At 44.5% G+C, this 20,527-nt stretch overlaps 1 protein-coding gene across 1 annotated transcript in view; it reads right to left on the bottom strand.

Annotated features, from left to right (window-relative positions):
- Window positions 1-799: 799 nt before the first annotated feature.
- LOC311583497 (nuclear receptor coactivator 5-like) overlaps window positions 800-20,527 on the bottom strand; it is a 52,332-nt gene continuing 32,604 nt past the window's right edge. The window contains exons 4-10 of the mRNA XM_084757160.1: window positions 18,988-19,073; window positions 18,741-18,867; window positions 14,695-14,894; window positions 9,952-10,215; window positions 6,639-6,762; window positions 3,654-3,739; window positions 800-1,114 (exon numbers count right to left, since the gene is read on the bottom strand). Of these exons, the coding sequence (XP_084613286.1) occupies window positions 1,056-1,114; window positions 3,654-3,739; window positions 6,639-6,762; window positions 9,952-10,215; window positions 14,695-14,894; window positions 18,741-18,867; window positions 18,988-19,073 (946 nt within the window). The 3' untranslated portion in view covers window positions 800-1,055. The remainder of the gene's footprint in view (window positions 1,115-3,653; window positions 3,740-6,638; window positions 6,763-9,951; window positions 10,216-14,694; window positions 14,895-18,740; window positions 18,868-18,987; window positions 19,074-20,527) is intronic.

The raw sequence follows: 20,527 nt of genomic DNA, 5'->3' as shown, positions 1-20,527 counted from the left end.
ATAGTATTTTTATTACTCATGGTGTAGGGGATTTTGAGGTGGGTCTTACCATGTAGCCCAGGTGGTCTTTGAACTTGAAAACCTTTTGCCTTCACCTCTGGAATCACCAGCCTTCCAGACTAGTTATTAATTTCTCAAGTAGGCAAATGGTATCATAGTGATGTAAGAACATGTCCCTATACTTGGGAGATACACACTAAGATATTTACAGTTGTGTGATAATATACTCTACAATTTACTTTCATAGCAGAGAAAAAGACTATAGGAATGTAACAATACTTTTTGTGGTGGTTTGAATAAAAATGTCTCCCACAGGCCCATAAAGAGTGACACCATTGGGAGGTGTGGTCTTGTTGGAGTAGGTGCGGAATTGTTGGAGAAAGTGTGTCATCAAGGACAGGCTCTGAGGTCTCATTAGCTCACGAGCCAACTCTTCAGCCCTATAGTACTTCTTATGCAAATGTACTTATACTAAAAGTAATTCCCAATAAAAGAAAGGAATATATTAAAATAAAAAAGAACACAGATGTATTGTGGTTACCAGACTAGGACTCTGGAACAGAAAAATGACATCAGTGAGAAAATCAGTGAAACCCATATAAAGTCCGTAATGTAGTTCCCACTAGTACAGCACATGAAGGCACTAGGTTTGACAAGTGCACCATGGTTATGTAAGATGCTAACTACTGAGGAAGCTTCATGAAGAAGCTCCTTCCACAATCTTTGTAAATTTCCTGTAAATCTAAAATTATACCACATAAACAGTTTTATCATGAAGGTGAGTACTATGCAAAAACCAGACATTTTATTGTATTTTAATGTAACAATAACCTCCGGGTTCAATGCAATAATGACTTTGCACACTTATCTTCTTTGACATAAAAACACTGTATAGGGTGAGAAAGTCTCTGTGGGACTATACGTCTGAGAAAGCCACGGTTGTGTTCATGCTTGCATAGCAGTGCTGCAGCCAGGCAGGACCTCAATTTTTGGAAGATGTAAAGCTGCCATCTGAGCCACAGCCGCCTTGTTCTTCAGACTCGGCAGCGCATCCCTTAGTTCCATGAAGACATGGCTTGGAGTGCCCACCTGGGCGGTGCTGGCTTCACAAGACCTGCAAAAGGAGGCATAAAGCAGTACCAGTTCGCATCCTAGTAGCCAACCTGACCCAAGGCCCAGCCACATCAGGACCAAACATATCTGTGCAGGTCTCTATCAGACTTAAGTGTCCTTATTAGCTCACTAAGTCCTGGTGATGGCCTTCCTCTTCCTGAAGGGCCACATGGAGCAGCTTGCCACCCTCATCCCCAGGGAGTCACATATGTGACCCCCAGGTCCCTTCCTAAAAAATTGGGATGCCTGTCCCTGCCAGCCTCCCAAACACTACCTCCTGGGCCCACCCAGATCCATGCTAACTATATTCACTCCTCCTCTCTGGCTTTCCACAGACAGGTGGCTGACATGATTGTCCTTTTGGCCTGTAAGTTAGGCTGAGGATTACAGCATATAACTGAAACCAGGCAAAACCCATGGCTTCCCTTGAAGTCAGCATCATTAGCTAAGATTTATGTGGCCCTGGGATCACAAGGTGATGAAGAACACAGGCTGTAGGGTCACATGGCCAGGGAGCAGTCTTGGCTCCACAGGCACTTAAGTGGAGGAGACCACAATACCAAGGTCACAGAAGTAAAAGAACTGACAGCAGAGCTGGAGAGATGGCTCAGCCATTAAGAGTCCGCACAGTGGCTCACAACCATCCCTAATTACAGTTCCAAGGGGGATCCAATGCCCTCTTCTGACTTCCTCAACCATCAGTCACGTGGTGCACATATATACACGCAGGCAAAACACATGCATACAGCTGGGTGTATGCCTTTAATCCCAGCATTTGGGAGGCAGAGGCAGGCAGCTCTTTCTTGTACCCAGTGAGGATTTGATTTACCCTAATAGTTATTCATCTACTTTGTACTAACATGCTTCTTGCTTACCTTTTGTATGCGTAGAAGGGGCTGTATATATTTGTATACTTTGATTTTTTTTTCCCTCTCCCTTCCCCTCCCCCTCTGTATGTGTGTATAACTTAAGGAGCTAGATGAAAGATGGGCACCACTGCACCTAGGTTTTTATGTTCACTCCAGGAATTAAACCTGGATTTGCCACATTTCCCAGGCTCAAGTGTTTATTCTGAGACACAATCTTATATAACCCAGGCTGGCCCGAAACTCATTATACAGCTGAGGGTGACCTTGAACTCCTGATCTGCCATACCTGGTTTATATGACGCTGGGCACGGGACCCAGGCCTTCATACATTCTAAGGCAAGCACTCTGCACACTGAGCTACATCCCCAGGTGCCTTTTTCTGTTTTAAAAAACTTTCCCTCAATCATCAGTTTTATTGTCTGGGGGGCTAAAAGAGCCTCCAGAAGCCATGGGGGCCCATCTTAGGGACAATTTAAACTTCCTTCAAGGAAGTCCTGCCACTCCAACTGGCAAAACAGACATGTCAAAAACCAGTAATATGATCTGTGTGCTCAGAAGGTAGAGTCACAGCCAAAGCTTGCTGCACACCTTCCGCCATTTTACACATGTGTGTATCACAACTATAGCAGCATCTCTGGCAGAGCAGGCCTGCCTTCCTTACATGAAGCGAAGCCTCTTTGATCTCAACAGAAACCTACAGAGGCTTTTAGAGATTCAAGGCCCACAGTTGACTGACAGTCTCAGGAGAATTCCTTTTGCCTACCTCTCCTGGCCAGTCCCAATAAGCCAACAAGAGTGTACTGTTAGCATGTCGTCAGCACCCCTTTGGTTCTTAGCAATCTCCATTTTAGCCAGAAGCCTTTGTGTTGTTGTTGGTTTTTTTCTTTTTTCTTTTTTCTTCTGAGACAGTGTTTCTCTGGGTAGCCTTGGCTGTCCTGGACAGTTTGTATCAATCCACCTGCCTCTGTCTCCCGAGTGCTGTGATTAAAGGCATGCGCCACCACGGTCCAGCCTTAGCCAGAAGCTTTAAGTTTAAGCAACCCGAGGCAGGCAAGAACATACAAGAGGAACCTAGTAACACTGTTGTGTGCGTATTTTTCCTATGGTTACCACACAGCCTATATAGCAACTGACAACAATCTCCACTTACAAAAGAAATATTTCCTATGTATAGGTGCAACTTTAAAGAGAAGAGGGAGAGTAGAAAAGACTAAGAAATCAGGTTTATGCTTAGTGAAAAACACAACAGCTTTCTAGTACCCCCACTGGCCTAGAGCTGGGCTGCTCACTATGGGCTTATCAGTACAGATGATGGTCATGTGAACAATTAAAATTAAAAGGAATTAAAAATTTACATCTTTATGCCACTGTAGTGGCACACACCTTCAATCCCAGAACTTTGGGAGGATAGGCAGGTGAATCTTTCTGGACTACATAGTGAGTTTCAGGACAGCCACGGCTATGGTAAAGAGACTCTGTTTCAAAACACACACAATCAAACAATTGTTTATATATTCACTCATGGTGGCTACAATCACATATTCCAACAGCCACATACACGTGGCAAATGATGCTGTGTTCACAGTGTAGCCATAGAACTTGTCCGCCACCACACACAGGTCTACTGGGCAGTACTAGTGAGAATGTCACTCAAGCTCAACTGCTACCCACCTGGCACTGGAGCCAACAGGCTTTTCTGCAGCACTGGCCTTTTGGCAGGCACAGCAGGGGAAATGCACCTTTGGGGTTGACCAGTCCTGTAGAGAACAAAAGTCAAGCAGAAACAGGAAGAAATGTCCAGACCCACCCCCCCCGCCAAGACTTCCCTTAATCTTTAGAAACAGCCTAAGCAAGGAGCAACCTGAGCCCATACCAGGCTCACTGAGCTGGGGACACTGTCCCAGTCTTCTCAGACTGGGATAGTCCCTTAGTGGTCCAGGACAGGGGTAGGCAAACTAGAGATGAGGACCCAATCTGCCATCTGCCAATCTGCCAGAAAACCTGTCTAGAAAAAGTTTTATTTAGTCTATGTGTGAGGGTCTTTTATCTGCATGTGTGTGTGCACAACATGCATACCTTGTGTCCAGGGACATCAGAAGGGGATATCAGATCCCCTGGAACTGAAGTTACAGATCAGATGGTTGTGAGTAGCCATGTGGAGGCTGGGAATTGAATCTGGCTGCTTTGTAGGAGCAGCAAGTGCTCTTGACTGCTGAACCATCACTCCAGCTCCCACAAAACATACTTTCCCTAACACTTGGGAAACATATCCTTAAACAGGCAAAGCAGTCAGGCTCTACAGCAGGTCACAGAATCTGAGCGACAGCATACTGGAAGTACTCTGCCCATCCAAACCTGGCAACCATCATTCATCCCAAGTACAGCCCTGGACACGGCACCTAACCCTGGCTGGGCACAGGGCCTGCAGCACTGCCTTCTCTTTGCTGCACAGGGCATCTTCATGGCTCTTGCCAAAGGCTCTGAAGCAAGCACTAGATGTTTAGGCCAGTGCATAAGGGTTCCTTTCAATAGTGATAAGGGTGGGAAACACATCAGGGAGCCTCACCAACCTCCATTCACTTCCCTCAGGACTGACAGCTGTCTCCCTGGGGCTGTGCTAAGCAGATACACCCAGGGTGGAGGCCATGGGGAGTCAGAGCTGGGTTTTGAGACCAGGGAAGGAGCACAGGATGAACGCAGTGGATGAAAGAAGGAATAACACCAGAAGAGTGCATCTGGCCTCTGGCTTCTCCAGAAGTCGGCAGGGAGGCGGGGTTGGGTTTACATCCAGTGCTATAGCTATTCCACACATAGCAATCTTGACAATGATCACACATGTACAAGTTACCAAAGCAAACAAGCACATTCCTTTTATTTCCACCCACATGAACACACAGAGTAGAAATGTGCTCATGGAAAAGACTTTTGGCTGAAATAATCTCTGTTTAATTAATGATCAAAGTACAGGCTGGGCAGTGGTGGTACACACCTTTAATCCAGCACTCAGGAGCCAGAGGCAGGCAAATCTCTTAGTTCAATGGCAGCTTGGTATACAGAGTTCAGTACAGCCAGGACTACACAGAAAAGTGTGTGTGTGTGTGTGTGTGTGTGTGTGTGTGTGTGTGTGTGTGTGTGTGTGTGTTCCTGAGTCTAAAGTTTACTTTAAAAAATTAAACTCAGGTTCAATTCCCGGTATGCACAAGGTTGCTCACAACCATCTGTCACCTCACTCCCAGAGGATCTGACACCCTCTTCTAGACTCCCTAGGCGGCAGGCATGCACATGGTACACAGATATACATACAGACAAAACACCCATACATAAAACCTTTTCATTAAAAAAAAAAAAAAAAGCTTTTTAAAGGCGAGAGTGGTGGTGGATGCCTTTAATCCCAGCCCTCAGAAGGCAGAAGCAAGCAGATCTTTGCTGAGTAAGAGGCCAGCCTGGTTTACAAAGCGAGTCCAGGACAGCCAAGGCTGCATAGAAAAACCATGTCTTAAAAACAAAACAAAACAAAACAAATAACAAACAAACAAACAAAAAAGCCCAGAAACCCTAAACTCCCAAAAAACAGAAACAAAAACTTTTTTTAAAAAAGTCATGTTTTAAATCAAGACCTCATTGGCAAGTCCCTTTTTTATGTGGAAAGCTGAAAATGTGCTGTTAGGAACCATTCCTCCCCAAACCTAGTTCAGAAAGGACAGTCACAGGTGTAGGAAGGTGAAGACCCAGGAAGCGCTCTGTGGAAGACAAACTCTATCCTCAGACCTACACAGGGATAAATTTCCTGCTCTCAGGGTAGAAAAGGATCAGCCACAGGCACAGACGCTCCTCAAAAAAAGAGGCTGGTGCTGAAAGCCAGCCACGCCTCCTTCCAGAGGGAAGAGGTAGGTCTGAGAAACCCTTCTGAGCAACAGGACCCAGGTTAGGACTGAGTTCAGTCAATGCCTCACGGTTCTGGTCAAGAAGCTTTCAAGTCTCTAGTATTAAATGAACCTGAAGCACATTCTGTCACAAGAGAAAAAGCAGACAGTGAGGTTGGAGAAATGGCTTAAAGGATATGAGGAAATGTAATTTTTTTTTGTTTGTTTTTGCTTTTGTTTTTCAAGACAGGGTTTCTCTGTGTAGCAATGACTGCCCTGGACTAGCGCTATAGACCAGGCTGCCCTCAAACTCATAGAAATCCACCTGCCTCTGCCTCCCAAGTGCTGGGATTAAAGGCCTGCACTGTCACCACTGAGCTGGAGGTGTTGGTTCCCTGCACACACATGGTGACTCATGACTGTCAGTAACTCCAGTTCTGGGAGATCTGATACCCTTTTCTAACAACTCAGTGGGTACCAGGAAGGCACATGGTGCACATACAAACATGTAGGCAAAACATTCCTTGAGAAATCAATAAAGCTTTAAAAAAAAAAAAGCTACAGTACTTTAGAAGACTGCTATCATTCAGAAACAACAGCCTTTAGGGTAGGGACTATGAGCACCTAGTTTAAACAGCTCTAGCCATGGCCACAAAGCTCAGTAGAAGCATTTCTTCAAGTTTCTGTGTCTCATTCAGGAGGAAATTGAGGCTCGTTGTATGGTCCCCTGAGAGGAAGACATGTCCCTGTTGGGAGCAGATCTGCTCTGCATCTCACTGGGGCACTGACTGACCTGGTGCTGGGAGCAGCCCAACTTCCTGCCTGTCTCCTAGAAGAAAGCGTGTTCACAACGGGAGCCACCCTGGCCTGAAATGAGGCAGGACTGATGCTTGCAGCTGGCTCCAGAGTCTCGCAGCCTAGAAAAGTAAAAAGAACCAGCAGTTGGCAGCGGCCTGAAGTCCAGGCCAGTGGGCCTTAGGCTATTCAAGAAAAGCTTTCACTTCTGCTTGTTCCAGAAAGCGTCTTTCCTTGTACTGACTTAGAATGTGCTATCATAAAAAGAAACAGGACTGTCGTGTTTTAGCTTTATAGATTCCACCCACCCTGAGAAAATAAGTATAATAAGTATATAAAATTAAAACACACTCTCTCAGATGACTGAGTCATTAAAGCTCTAATGCGTCCCAGGTGTGCTGCACAGCAGTAATTTTTTCCTTAAAGGGACAAGTGGTTATTATTTTTGTCTCACTTACTTCACCCAAAACAAGCTAACACTCCCAGCACTCGGGAGGCAGAGTGTTTGTTTGCTTATTTATTTATTGGTGTGTGTGTGTATGTGTGTTTTAAACAGGGTTTCTCTGTGTAACCCTGGCTGTCCTGATGACAGAGATCCAACATCTCTGCTTCCCAAGTGCTGGTATTAAATGAGTGCACCACCATACCCAGCTAAAAAGTCAGTACTTTAAGGGGCAAGCTCATAAATAAAAGGTTCCTTAAAATCCTCGGATAAGGAACTGCATGCATCTTTATCTTACAACAGTAAAACTCACCAGTACATTTCAGTGTTAACAAACAAAATGAAGGCCAGAGAGGAAATTATACCGCTGTTCATGTGCAGACAGAAGCTGTTCTTATTTACTGAAAATTTGGTTCAATATATGATATAAAAGTAGGGAGAAGGGAGAGGCTGGAGAGATGGTTTAAAAGTTAAGAGCACTGGCTGCTCTTCTAAAGGTCCTGAGTTCAATTCCCAGCAACCACATGGTGGCTCACAACCATCTATGATGAGATCTGGTGTCCTCTTCTGGCTTGCAGGCATACATGCAGGCAGAACATTGTATACATAATAAATAAATAAATCTTAAAAAAAAGAAAGAAAGCAAGCAGAGAGGGGACACCAGGGATGGAAGGGTTTAAATGGGATGGAGGTGAGGTGAGAGGAAGGAGTAACCAAAACTAAGGCTGTATGAAAAGAAAATGCCACCTGGAAACCACCTTTTATGTTGTAATGCGAAGTTAAAAGAAGGAAAAAAGAGATGGGCTGGAGAGGTTGCTCAGTGGCTAAAGCACTCGCTGTATACACCTGAATTAATCCCTGGAACCCATGTAAACATGGAAGGAGAGAACAACCGCACCAAGCTGTGCTGACGTCCATGTATGTGCTGAGGCATGCCTACGCCCTCTTCTCTACACATCGTGCACATAATAAAGAAATAAAGTACTTTGTGAAGTCTGAACGGATGTACCCTGACTGGCTGGGTGATGCTGCTCCATGAGGCACTGGTCCCAGTTCTAGATATGGGACACCTCCCTCTGTGCTATTGCTTAGGGAGATTCCCAAGGCTCCCGAAGGAGTACAGGCCATTGACACTTCTCTCGGTAGCCTAGTAAGGTTCTACTGTTGTAGACACGCACTGTGTTGTGCGTTGTAGGATATAGAGAAATCAAGCTAGAGGCTGATGGGATAAAGCCATCAACAGGCTTACCCAATTGTGTATCCTGCGTACTCTTTTTACTGACCAGGCAGGCAAGATGTACTCATTGATGCTATTACAGTGGCTTCAAAGTTACAGGGTATCCAGCCCTGTGATGATTTGATTTGAGACCTACTCTCCAAGAAGGAATTCATGATCAGTACTGTAAACCTGGTTAAAAGCCTATGGTGCTGGATGGAGGTCACAGGCTCTGGGGAAAACATACATGGACAAGCTGTCAAACTGCCTTCTGAAGATTTATGTTTATACACAGTTAGTGCTATTCTCACTCTTGCACTCTTGCACATTAGTTAATGCAACAACTTAAAGCTGGTGAGTCAGGCATGGTGTGGTACATGCCTTTGATCACAGCACTAGGGAAGCAGAGGCAGGTGGTTCGATGTCAGTTCGAGGCCAGTCTGGTCTACAAAGTGAGTTCAAGACAGCCAAGTTAAGAGAAACCCTGTCTTGAAAAATTTAAAACAACAACAACAACAACAACAAAAAACTGGTGAAGATGCTGAGAATAACTGACTGTGAGTGCTCAGCCCTAAGTGGGACAGGGGTCTATATCAATCCTCCCAAACACCCCTCAGACTCAGGGAGAATCATGGAAAAAGAGGCAGAAAGAAGATGAGAGCCAGATGAAGGGAAACAGTGCTGTGAAATTCTATCTTCGAGCCACTACATGGCTTTTGCACTCAGGAATGCATAGTAGCTGTGGTTACCAAACAAGACTGGACCTGTCTACATTCTACGGAGGCCTGAGGAGGGGCTCATGAGGCCCCACCCGCCCCTGAGGAGCTCTGGGCAGTTGATGGCTGCTGGGGGCAAAGGGAGGCATTTTTATATCAGCACTGTAGCTGCTACTAAGTTGCTCATGCTCCAGTAAACAACTCCACATTCGCATGCTTACGAAGCAACCCTAATTAAACTCAGCAGGGCCCAGGAGCCAGCCATGGAAGAAGGAGGGGACTTGTTGTGAGAAAGGATGCGTTCCATAGGCGCAAGACAAGGGTGAGAGAGCGCAATGAGGTGTGTGTGATCAGAATTCATGATGTGCACGCATGAGATTATCAAAGAATAAATTAAAAAGTATAGTTTAGGGCCAGTGATGGCTCAGCCAGTAAAGATGTTTGCTACCAAGCCTGACTCCTGACTTTAAATGCTTGGATCCACATGGTGGAAAAACAATCCCCAGAAGTTATCTTCTGATCCATGCCTGTGCACACACACAATAAAATAGTAAATGAAAAAAAAAATTACCTCACATATATTTTTAAACATCTGACTCAAAAGAAACTTTAACCTCAAAAGCATTTTACTCTATAAAGGTTAGAAATTTAAGCGATTTTCTATCCGCAACCCGTGCAGACCAGCTATTTTTTTGTCTGTCTGTCTCTCTCTCTGTCTCTCTCTCTGTCTCTCTCTCTCTCTGTCTCTCTCTCTCTCTCTGTCTCTCTCTCTCTCTCTCTGTCTCTCTCTCTCTCTCTCTCTCACACACACACACACACACACACACACACACACACACACACATGACAATATTCTCTCTGAATAACAACATCAGTTTTCTTGCACATAACTTTATAGAGAAAGGTGGAGCGCAGAAGGACGGGACACGTCCCATACCTGGCAGCTGCTCTTTCCTGGTTGCCAGGTAGTCCATGAGCAGGCCCAGCTCGTCACTGTACAGATGCTTCCCCGTACTCAACAGGAAAAGAAGGTGACAAATGCTAGATGGAACAGAGTAACTGGTCAGGTGCTCGCGGGCCAGGAAGTCATCCACCAGCTCAGTAGCCCTCTGAGAAATTGCAGCACTTTGTTCAGTTAAAAATCTCCTCAGTTCTTTAGCCAATAGCACCAGGGCATCCTCCAGGGGCATATTCCTATGTACTAGAGACAAGAACAAGTTGTTTAAACATACAGGCGCACCCCCCTTTTTTAAAAAATAGACATTATTTCTTTTTTTCAAAAGTTTTACTGATCTTTTGTGAATTTCACATCATTCCTGCCTCATTTCAGGCCCTACAAAGTTGGTTCCAAGACAGCCAAGACTGTTACACAGAGAAACTCAGACTCAAACCGCACCTCCCCAGCTCCCAAACCAAAACAAAAAAGGAAAAGAGGGCAAGAGTGCTCAAAAGTACAAGGAAACAGGCGTGACACACATGTGGCAGTCAGGGAACAACCATGCAGAGGTCAGGTTTCCTCCATTCTATTTTGTTTGTATGACTGTATACTGTAAAGTCCAGGCTAGCTGGCTCACAAACTTTTCTGTCTTTACCGCCCATCTTGCCACAGGAAGTGCCGGGCTTACAGATGTGTGTTATAGCACTCCACTTTCTGTACGGGTTCTAGGCATGGAACTCAGGTCCTTGGGTGTGTTACAAGCACTTCTACCCACTTAGCAATCTCTCAGGGCCAGAAATTCTCATTTAAAGAAAAGAAACCCAGTTTAAAAAAAAAAAAAGGCCAAAGTATCACATCAAGAAACAGAAATGAAATGTGATACCACATCTGCAAGCTCAGCACCTGCGAGGCTAACTTCAACACCATCCTGGTCTACATAGCAAAGCTGACTCCACAATAGAATACACGAGGCCTTATCTCGAGCAAACAAGATAAGAGAAGGGACAGGAGGAAATAACGGGGAGTGAGTGTTGTCACGGAGCATAACATACTTGGACAGCGTCACTAAGAAACCTGTCGCTTTACAATGGATACGCAACAACGGGAGAAGAAGACAGAAACAAGGAACGATGGGCTGAAGTGCGAAGGTGCATCAGGGCGGAGGACGCAGGACACTAAGAGGACACCTCAGAGGGAGGTGGCCGGGAGCGGGAAAGGGCAGTGGTCAGAGTCGAGAGGGGCTCCAGGCAGCAAGGAGCTGTTAGTCTTCACTACATCCTTAGTGAGCTATGTCTAATTTTGTACAGGACAGGCTGGCACACAAGCCTTCCAGGCTGGTGCTGCCGTGAGAGGAGTAACCACATCCTCAGTGGTCTTGCAGTCTTTGGCAAGGCCCCGTGGGACTTTAGAGCATAAAAAGCCTTTGTGAGTCCTGTCAGGAATACGTAAGAGAGAAATACAGTACAGAAAACACATCTATACCAGCTTTCCTAAGCCTCCCTGGCTATAAGCAATATATGGACGTCTTTCAGTCTCTCCTAGGTCTGCCTAGGAGAAGACAACTTCATGGCAGTTAACTCTTAAACGGAGTCCCTATCCTACCTAGCCTGCCATATATTACCATGTACTGAACAAATTCAAAGCCCAGGGCTCTTCAGAGCTGCAAGGGCCATGATCATGTTTGGCTCCAACTTAAACTACGTTTACTAAGGTTACATTTAGAAAGTAGCATGCCTGTACTACATGTTAGCCTCTAGGCTTTAAGCTTCGGTGTGGTTACTTTAAATACTTGTCTTGGCACAGAAGCCACATACTTCTCAATGGAGGCTGTGTGCAAAGCAGGAAGCAAACTTGCTATAAAGGGCCGTGAAAGAGAACAGACACCACTTGCTTCACTGAACAGATACAGCTTATCAGAGAAAACTCTGTTTCGTTTTGGTTTGGTTGGTTGGGTTTTTTGTGGGTTTTGTTTTGTTTTAGACAAGGTTTCTCTGTGTAGCCCTGGCTGTCCTGGAACTCACTCTGTAAACCAGGCTGGCCTTGAACTCAGAGATGTGCTTGCCTGTGCCTCCCAAGTGCTGGGATTAAAGGTGTGTACCACCACTGGCTGGCAGAAGTGCTTTTTACTTACGATCTGAATCTGATAATTTGTGAATGACACATAAATAATGTCCACATTAACACTCATCTGAACATAAAAAAAGGAATTATCTCCTGATTTCAACACATATTTACAGAAGATTAAATGCTTTTTGAAGTAATGATGATCTTTTAAAAAAATTAGTACTCAACAAATATCCCACGTACTTTGTGATGGTTTCCTAAATGGTCGCGCATGATGTCAACACTTAAGTAACTAAACACTATTAGTCCTTTTCACAATTGGTACAAATTAAACTTTTCCCAGGAGACTGAGAATTGTAATTAATAAAGAGTGTGTTCTTCTACATTTTTTAGAACTTATGTTAATGTAACTGTGATTTTTTTTTTTGCCTTCTAAACTACTGTGTACAGAAAAAAAATCATAACTTCATACTCTCTGACGTGCAATATGGAATAAAAGCTGACAGGTAGGCAAAAAAACAAACCATGATCTTGATAAAAGATGCTCAGTCTTCCCAGGACGACAGGAACAGGAGCTTATCACTTTTCTCCCTTCAGACCCAACATGACAGCTAAATTTAGAACTTTAACCCTCTATGTACTTCTCTACAACTCTAGAGCTATGGGGATGAACTAGTTCTAGCTACTACTGCTCTGTGGGCTCCATTTAGGGGAAAGGTCTTCTGACTTAGCAATGAGCATCTGATACTGATGGGACAGGTGACCCAGAGGCTGCTGCTAACCATGGCAGAAATGATGGCAGCTATACAGAGCCTAGGATGCAGGAGACACTTAATGCATCTGGACTAAACAGAACAGTGTAGAAGCTTCTGTAAAAGAGGACTAGAAAACTTATGTAGGTCTGGATGAGGAAGAGGCAGGATACAAAGGAGGCTCCTATGAGGCTCACCCCTTCCTTCAGGAGAAAAAAAAAATGTCATTTTCAACCTCTGACTACAGAGGACAGGGTGAAGACAGGAGCAGAATAGCAGACCTGACCACAGTGGAGAGGAAGAGGGTACACTTGGATCTGTGCGTCTGTCAAGCTTGTACATAAGGGAGCAGAAAGGGGCTCATATTTTTTTATTTTTTCTTTTCTTTTTTTTTTTTAAGACAGGATTTTTCTGTGTAGCCTTGACTGTCCTGGACTTGCTTTGTAGACCAGGTTGGCTTTGAACTCACAGAGATCCGCTTGCATCTGCCTCCCTGAGCACTGGGATTACAACCTTGCACCATCCTACTTGGCTAAACAAACAATGGGGTTAATTTTAATGTATTCTCTTGAATACATTAGCAAACAAACAAATGGATGAGAAAGCAGAGAAAAGGTATACTTAAAATTAAGAGTTTGGATAGGCCCAAGTGTTTGGTGTCCAGCCATTGTGTTTGAGAAGCAGGGTCTAAAATGAGATACTGGTCTCTGGCCTCTAGCTCTTCTCTTTCACTTTTCTTTTCTTTCTTTTTTATTTTTATTAATTTATTCATATTACATCTAAATTGTTATCCCCTTACTTGTATCCTCCCATTTTTCCCTCCCTCCCTCTTTCACCCTATTCCCCTTGTATGACAGAAGGGGACCTCCTCCCCAACCATATGGTCACAGCCAATCAGGTCTCATCTTGGTAGCCTGCTTATCCTTTCTCTGAGTGCAACCAAGGGGAAGTGGTCAAATATGGGGCACCAGCGTTCATGTCAGAGTCAGTCCCCGCTCTCCACACAACTGTGGATAATGTCCTGTCCATTGGCTAGATCTGAGTAGGGGTTCAATGTTTACTGTATGTATTGTCCTTGGTTGGTGTAGTAGTTTGAGCAAGCTCCCCTGGGTCCAGATCCGCACATCATGATGTTCTTCTTGTAGGTTTCTAGGACCCTCTGGATCCTTCTATTTCCCCTTGTCTTTCACTTTTCAATAGCTAGGGTAAGTGGCTTCCTCTGATCTAATGCTGTGCAGGACTGCCTCAGAACAGGCCAAGTACTGTGTATGGCTCTAGATGAACACAGATGGAAAACTAAGAAACCAGAGCCAACAAACCTTTCTTCTTTTTAAACTAATCCTCTTTCTGTTCACATTGAGGGAAAGTCGATCAATACAGAGTTTAAGAGAATCCTTGGAAAAAGAACAGTGTGTGAGAACATAAAAGCCTCCAGGCTCCGTGGCACATGCCTGTAATCCCAGCACCAGGGGAGACAGATGCAAGTAGATTTCTGTGAGTTCGATGCCAACCTGGTCTACAAAGTGAGTTCCAGAATAGCCAAGGTTACAGCGAAACCCTGTCTAGAAAAACCAAAAACAAACAAACAAAAAATATAAATAAATAAAAGCCAGTGGCAAGATTTTGCCCAAAACTCTATGGATGGTAATCCATTATATATTTTAGGCTCTTTTTTATTCCGGGGCTACATTGCCCCGACTCCCATATGTGGGAGACACCATACCTGGCTGTGTAATTCTTACCCAGATGTAGTAAAGATGATTTAGGTTTCAGTTTTCAGCAATACATAGAAAAAGTGCTCGTGGCATCTACACGCCATTCTTCCTCAACTAACAGCAATTAATTCAGCTGCAAGCATGAACCTTCAAAGTATCCACATACAAAGGAAAGGCACCACATATTTAAAGTGAGGCTGACTGACACTTACTTTTGATGGGCTCATGATACATGATCACAGTGCAGGAGGAACACTGCACATTAGACTGCTCCACGAGAATACAGAAGGGGGAACCATCATCTTTAACATCCTGCAATACACGAGTGATGTCCAATTCCGAGGCAATGTGAATTGTTTCCACTACAAGACCTTGATTTCGCAAGCGGCGGCCTATGGCTGTAGCATAATCCCTTAAGACACACACACACAATAAATTAAAAAATAAAATAAAATAAATACAGGTTACTTTTCAATGTAATAAAAGACAAAGATTCACGACACCACTACCCATTTAAGCAAGGAAGGAGTAAGGCAATAAATATGGTTTTATTCTATGTTAGTGAAGTAGTATAATCTTTTCTGAAATTGCCAAATCCTTTATAAGATTGACTATGTGTATAATTTAGTAAAGCATACTCGACCTAGTGGCATGTGCCTTTAGTCTCAACACTTGGGAGGCAGCTGTAGAAGGCTTTCTGTAAGTTCAAGGCCAGATTGGTCTACAGAACAAGCTATGTAGGACAGCCAGGGCTACACAGACAAACCCTTTCTCAAGACTCAGAACAACAAAGCCAGCAGAGGGCGGCTCTGGTTAGCATACTGCGCATGTGCTAAGGAAGCACCATGAGCACTCTTTTCAAAATGCACGATGCCACTTGATGATATCATGTCAACTGAGAGACCATAAAAGCTTAAGATTGTTTTAAAGTACAGGTGAGAGGAAAAAGGAGTCAGTGTAAGCCTCAACTGGCTAAGAGAGGCCCTCACTGCGTCATTTCCATCAGGAGTGACACCTAGTCAGCCAGCATTCACCACTCATTAAGTAGCTTTGGGTCAAAAACCCCATGTGATTTCATGTTCTGTCTCCTCAGCCTCCATCCTCAGCCAGCCTCTCCAAGTCTCTCACTGAGCTGATGCGGTCAGGTCACTCTTGCCTAGGAATTGCTCAGAAGCCTGCTCTGCAACCTAAACTCCCTGATCAGCATTCTCAGCCACAGCAAGACACGCCTTGAAAGCAAAGACAAAGTGTGTAAATAAAAGACATTACTTCAGCCCAGCTAAGCAGGCTTCACACATCCTACTCGCTTGTCGGACTAACTCGTTGTTCCTGGATGATGACTCCACTTTTTCTTCTCTTCTCCCTCTGCCATTCTGTTTGCTATTCACTTACTAGTCTTCAGCCCAGAGGCTGAAAACAAGTGGTAACCTCCTCTTTCTCGTGTGAATACTCAGCGTCTAGTGCAGTAAGCCCTTAGTAGATTGACATTTCTCTCTCCTGTGTCTCTGTCTCAGACAACCTCATGTGGTGCAGGCTGGCCTAGAACGCACTGTGTAACCTCAAATTTCTGATTCGCCTATCTCCAACTCCAAGTGCCAGGCTTTTAAGAGCGAGCTAGGGGTAGAACCACTTTTCTAACTGAGCCATATTCCTCAACGCTACTTCCACTTTTCTGGTTGTTGTAGGCATGTTTTATCCTAGTAAACAGCACCTTTACCAACAGTAACAGTTAGTGAACTACACTTATGTTCCTGAGCATGGGGCTTTACATGTATTAAGTTAGTCAAATGCAAGTTTTACAAACCTAAAGATTCTTGGATGGCAGGAAAACATGTTGCTGGCAATTTAGCAAAATACAGATGATTTCAGAAAATAAACTCCAGAAGAAAACAAGAAAAAGTTAATACAGCCTATGGTTCAAAGTCATCAAAGAAATAATTTATAAGAGATATCAACAACTGAAAATTAAGTGTTTTGCAGCATAAAAGAATGAATCCACCAATTACCATCACTATAAACCTTCCTGACATCATAGTGACAAGAGAGCCAACAACATGCCCTGCTTACAGGGCCCCAGCTGCTGCTGACACCCTGTGGCCAACATGATTCCTTGCTGCATCTACTACAGTGTCCTGAGTCCTGGCTAACTAACTGCCAGGCCACAGAACACAAGGCAGGAGCGAGGAGTAGCTGCTAATGCCACTCCAGTGGAGAGGAGAAGGTTGAAGCTTAAGAGACTGCCCTGAAGTAGTGCCCAACTCCCCTGATGGGAGAACAGCCAGAACATCCCGATCGTGTTAGGCCAACAAGGAGCTCAAGTCAGCCACGGTTCTAAAAGAGATACGAGATGATCTAAGTATGATTCTTGCTGCAAATGCTAAGAAAGCTAATCTAAGGGCCGGGCTATAGCTCAGATGGCATTCACGAAGCCCTGGCTTCAAATCTCTAGCACCACATAAACTGGGAGTTTATGACACATGCTTACAAGCCCAATTGGGAGGCCATCTTCACCTACATAACTAGTGTGAGAGCAGTCTAAGCTATATGAGACCATGTCAAAAGGAAGAAAGCAAAATAGAGAAAAGGAAATTAGAAAGCCCAGCTAGTTAATCTAACCCAGGCACTGTGGTTCAAACCTGTGACTAGTACTTGGGAGGCTGAGAACTACACGGCCAGCCTGGGCTACACACTGAGACTTTGCCTCTCAAGAGGTGAGTGCAGTGGGAGTAGGGGTGGGGCGCTAATCTAGCAAAAGACTAATGCAGTGCCAGGCAAAAGCACAGTCCTGTGGCAAAATTGATAAATGCTGAGGCTGAAAACCTCCTCTTTTCCGCTTCTATGTTCAAAATCTGTTGAAATTACTACATGACATGGACTGGAGAGATGGCTCAGAGGTTAAGAGCACTGGCTGCTCTTCCAAATGTCCTGAGTTCAATTCCCAGGAACCACATGGTGGCTCACAGCCATCTATAAAGAGATCTGGTGCTCTTTTCTGGAGTGCAAGTGTACATGTAGGCAAGACACTCTATACATAAATAAATAAGTCTTTAAAAAATTTACTACATGACCAAATTAATGCAAGGCATGTCTGGATTTCTTTCTTTCTTTCTTTTTTCAGACAGGGTTTCTCTGTGTAGCCTTGGTTGTCCTGAGCTTGCTTTGTATACCAGGCTGGCCTCAACTCAGTGATCTATCTGCCTCTGCCTCCCAAGTGCTAGGATTAAAGGCGTGTGCTGCCATGTCCTGCTTGAATATCCTTCAATTAAAGAGAAATTCCATCATTCAACTGTAAAAGGAATGGCCCTCTCCCATGCTGTGACGGATCTCATTTCTTCTAACATGCTGTCTCTCAAGGTTCAACGCAAATGCTCTACAAATGAGACGGAGCTATAATTTTGCTTTCAAGTAGTGAATAAAAATTTTGAGTTGCCTTAAAATTGCAGATTTAAAAAAAAAGGAAAATAAGTAAATAAAAGATAGAGTATGTTAATCCCAGCACTCGGGAGGCAGAGGCAGGCGGATCGCTGTGAGTTCGAGGCTAGCCTGGTCTACAAAGCGACTCCAGGACAGCCAAGGCTACACAGAGAGACCCTGTCTCGAAAAACCTAAAAAAAAAAAAAAAAAAAAAAAAAAAGAGTATGGTGGTGCAGAACCCTAACTAACTAACTAATCCTAGCACATGGGAAACAGAGGTAGGCTGATCTGTGAGTTAGAGGTTATCCTGGTCTACATAGCCAAGTTCCAGGACAGTGGGCCTACACTTCTCTCAAAAAAATAAAAAAAGAAATGTGAGAAAGCCCCAAACTATGTTATTATAGTCAAGTCTCACGTATGCCTGGGATCTTACAGTAAATTCTGTTCACTGCACCTGGCTCTTCACTTAGTGGGTGAAGGCAACAAGCCAGACTTAGCCAAACACTGTAAAACAGATATAAGCCACAGAGCTGGTATCACTCATGACATCACTGTCTTCAAGATATGAACAGAAGCAATTTTAAACAGCACAGAAATGCCAATGTATGAGATAGACATAGCCTCAAAGGGGGAAAAATGCAAGCAATGCAGAAACACTGAGTAAGACAAGACTTTGGAAATGATACCCCTACCTTTAATTTAGTTAAGCCAACAGTGACACTTTTAACAATTCTCAAGGACTGTCCGTAATGCTGACTCACAGTAAGCTGTATACTCAAGGATGAACACTTACATCATAACGTGACACCACCTCATTAGTTAAGCTGAAAAGAAATAAACTCACTTCTGGTTTGTGTCCACAGAGACAATAACGCAATCCAAAGGTTTCTCTCGATCCCATGCTTTCTGAAGCACTCGGTAGAAGTGCTGGAAAAGCTCCTCTCTCTGAGTGTCTCTGCCACTGGCAAGATCTGAAAAACAGGTGCACTGGGGCTTCCACGTGACCAGAGGCTGTCAGGGTGACCTTACAACAGTAAAGTGGTTCTTCTAGCCTAGTCAGAAGCTGTAAACAGTCTTGACAGAGTTCTTACCTCGCTGAAAGTACTGGCACTGCTCACGGTTATCTTCACTCCTTTTTGAACAACCAACCATATGCCCCGATAATGCTTCAGTACTGCTGGAAGTATGAAAACATTTTCTCAAATTGTACAGATATGTTTTCTCTCTGAACATGCCCCCACAACATACAAATCAAATATCAGATCATCCAACGCAAGCTGTAGCTACCTAAGACAGAGACTGCTCGGAATCTGTTCTCATTTTAGAGTATTATGTGAACCTAAGAGTTTCTGCCATTTCTCAATCATTTCTTCTCATCTGCTACAATTAAAAAATGCTAAATAGTCACTATCCTTTTAAAATAAGATGCAAATCGTAAGACAAACAGATTGAGTCGTGCTTATAACTTAGTCTGAAGGACTAAAAATATTTTTATAAAAATATTCATCTGTGAAAAAAAGATGCACAATTAGATACATTCTTCTAAGGGCCTTTGTTAGATGTAAGCAAGACACGCTGCTTGAGCTCCTTATTCCTAACACTCCTCAGCTCCCGTGAGCCAGTCACTCTCCCTTGTTAAAAGCGTGCAAAATAGTGCACAGATGCTGGGTAAATCTATTAGCCATCCAAAGGGCTCACATCTGCTGTGATTTAACAGAGGAAAAGGGGAATCAGATCCACTCTGTACCCTAAATCAGGCACTTTTATTATGGCTCCCCCGTATCTAGATAGCAATGTTTTTGTCCACAAGGAACGTCCTGCCAGGGAGAGAAGTCTCAGCAGGCAGCAATTAGCTGTGTTCCCACAAGAGGCCTCACCACCACAGCAGAGAGGCACAGGGTACACTCTGTCAACTGACTGCTCGGTATGCTGCCAACAAGCATCAATCCCTCCGCTTCTCCCCCCAGGTTCTGGCTTAGGGTCTTCTCATATACTCTCAGAGTAGACATAACTACATGAGGTGTCTGCCTGAGTACCTCCCGGAGGCTCCTGCGCTCCACCCAGTGTTCCCATCGCAAGCAGCTGCTGCAGCTTTGTCTGCTTAGACAGGCAGAGGCCACTGAGTCCTGGAGCCATTCTCATGGTTGCCAGCTTTCTCTAGCCCTGGCTACATTTGTTCTTGCTGATTTTCCTCAGTCTCTGTATTTTCTCTCCCCCTCTGTCCTTTCCCTTCCCTTCTCCCCCGCTCCGTTCCCTCCTTCTTCTTGGGGGAGGTAGTGACAAAACCAGGGCCCCCTGTATACCAGACCACTACTCTACCGCTGGCTGAGCCACACCCCTGGCCTTACAGACTTTGTACCTTAAAGTGAAAAATAAGTTCCGCTGCCTCTCCAACCAAGGAAGTAGAGGGGATCGCGGGCAATTCCAGGAGCTGGCCTCTGGGAGGTCCAGGGCAGGCAGTGTATGATGAGCTAACTGCCTGCCCCCTCTCTCAGCTACTACTTACTAGCGGAAAAGGCTTTATCGCCATCCTCTCTCAGAGTCCTCACCTCTGTTCAGCTGCTTCTGGTTAGTTTGAGGTAGGGTCACACTGACCTCTAACTGGCCCTGTTCCTAAGAATGACTGACCCT

This window comes from Acomys minous (genome assembly GCF_964271855.1).
Source record: "Acomys minous genome assembly, chromosome: 14".
NCBI classification, from domain to species: Eukaryota; Metazoa; Chordata; class Mammalia; order Rodentia; family Muridae; genus Acomys; species Acomys minous.
Note: the sequence above shows the minus strand (reverse complement) of the source record. Positions and strands in the feature narration are given on the sequence as shown.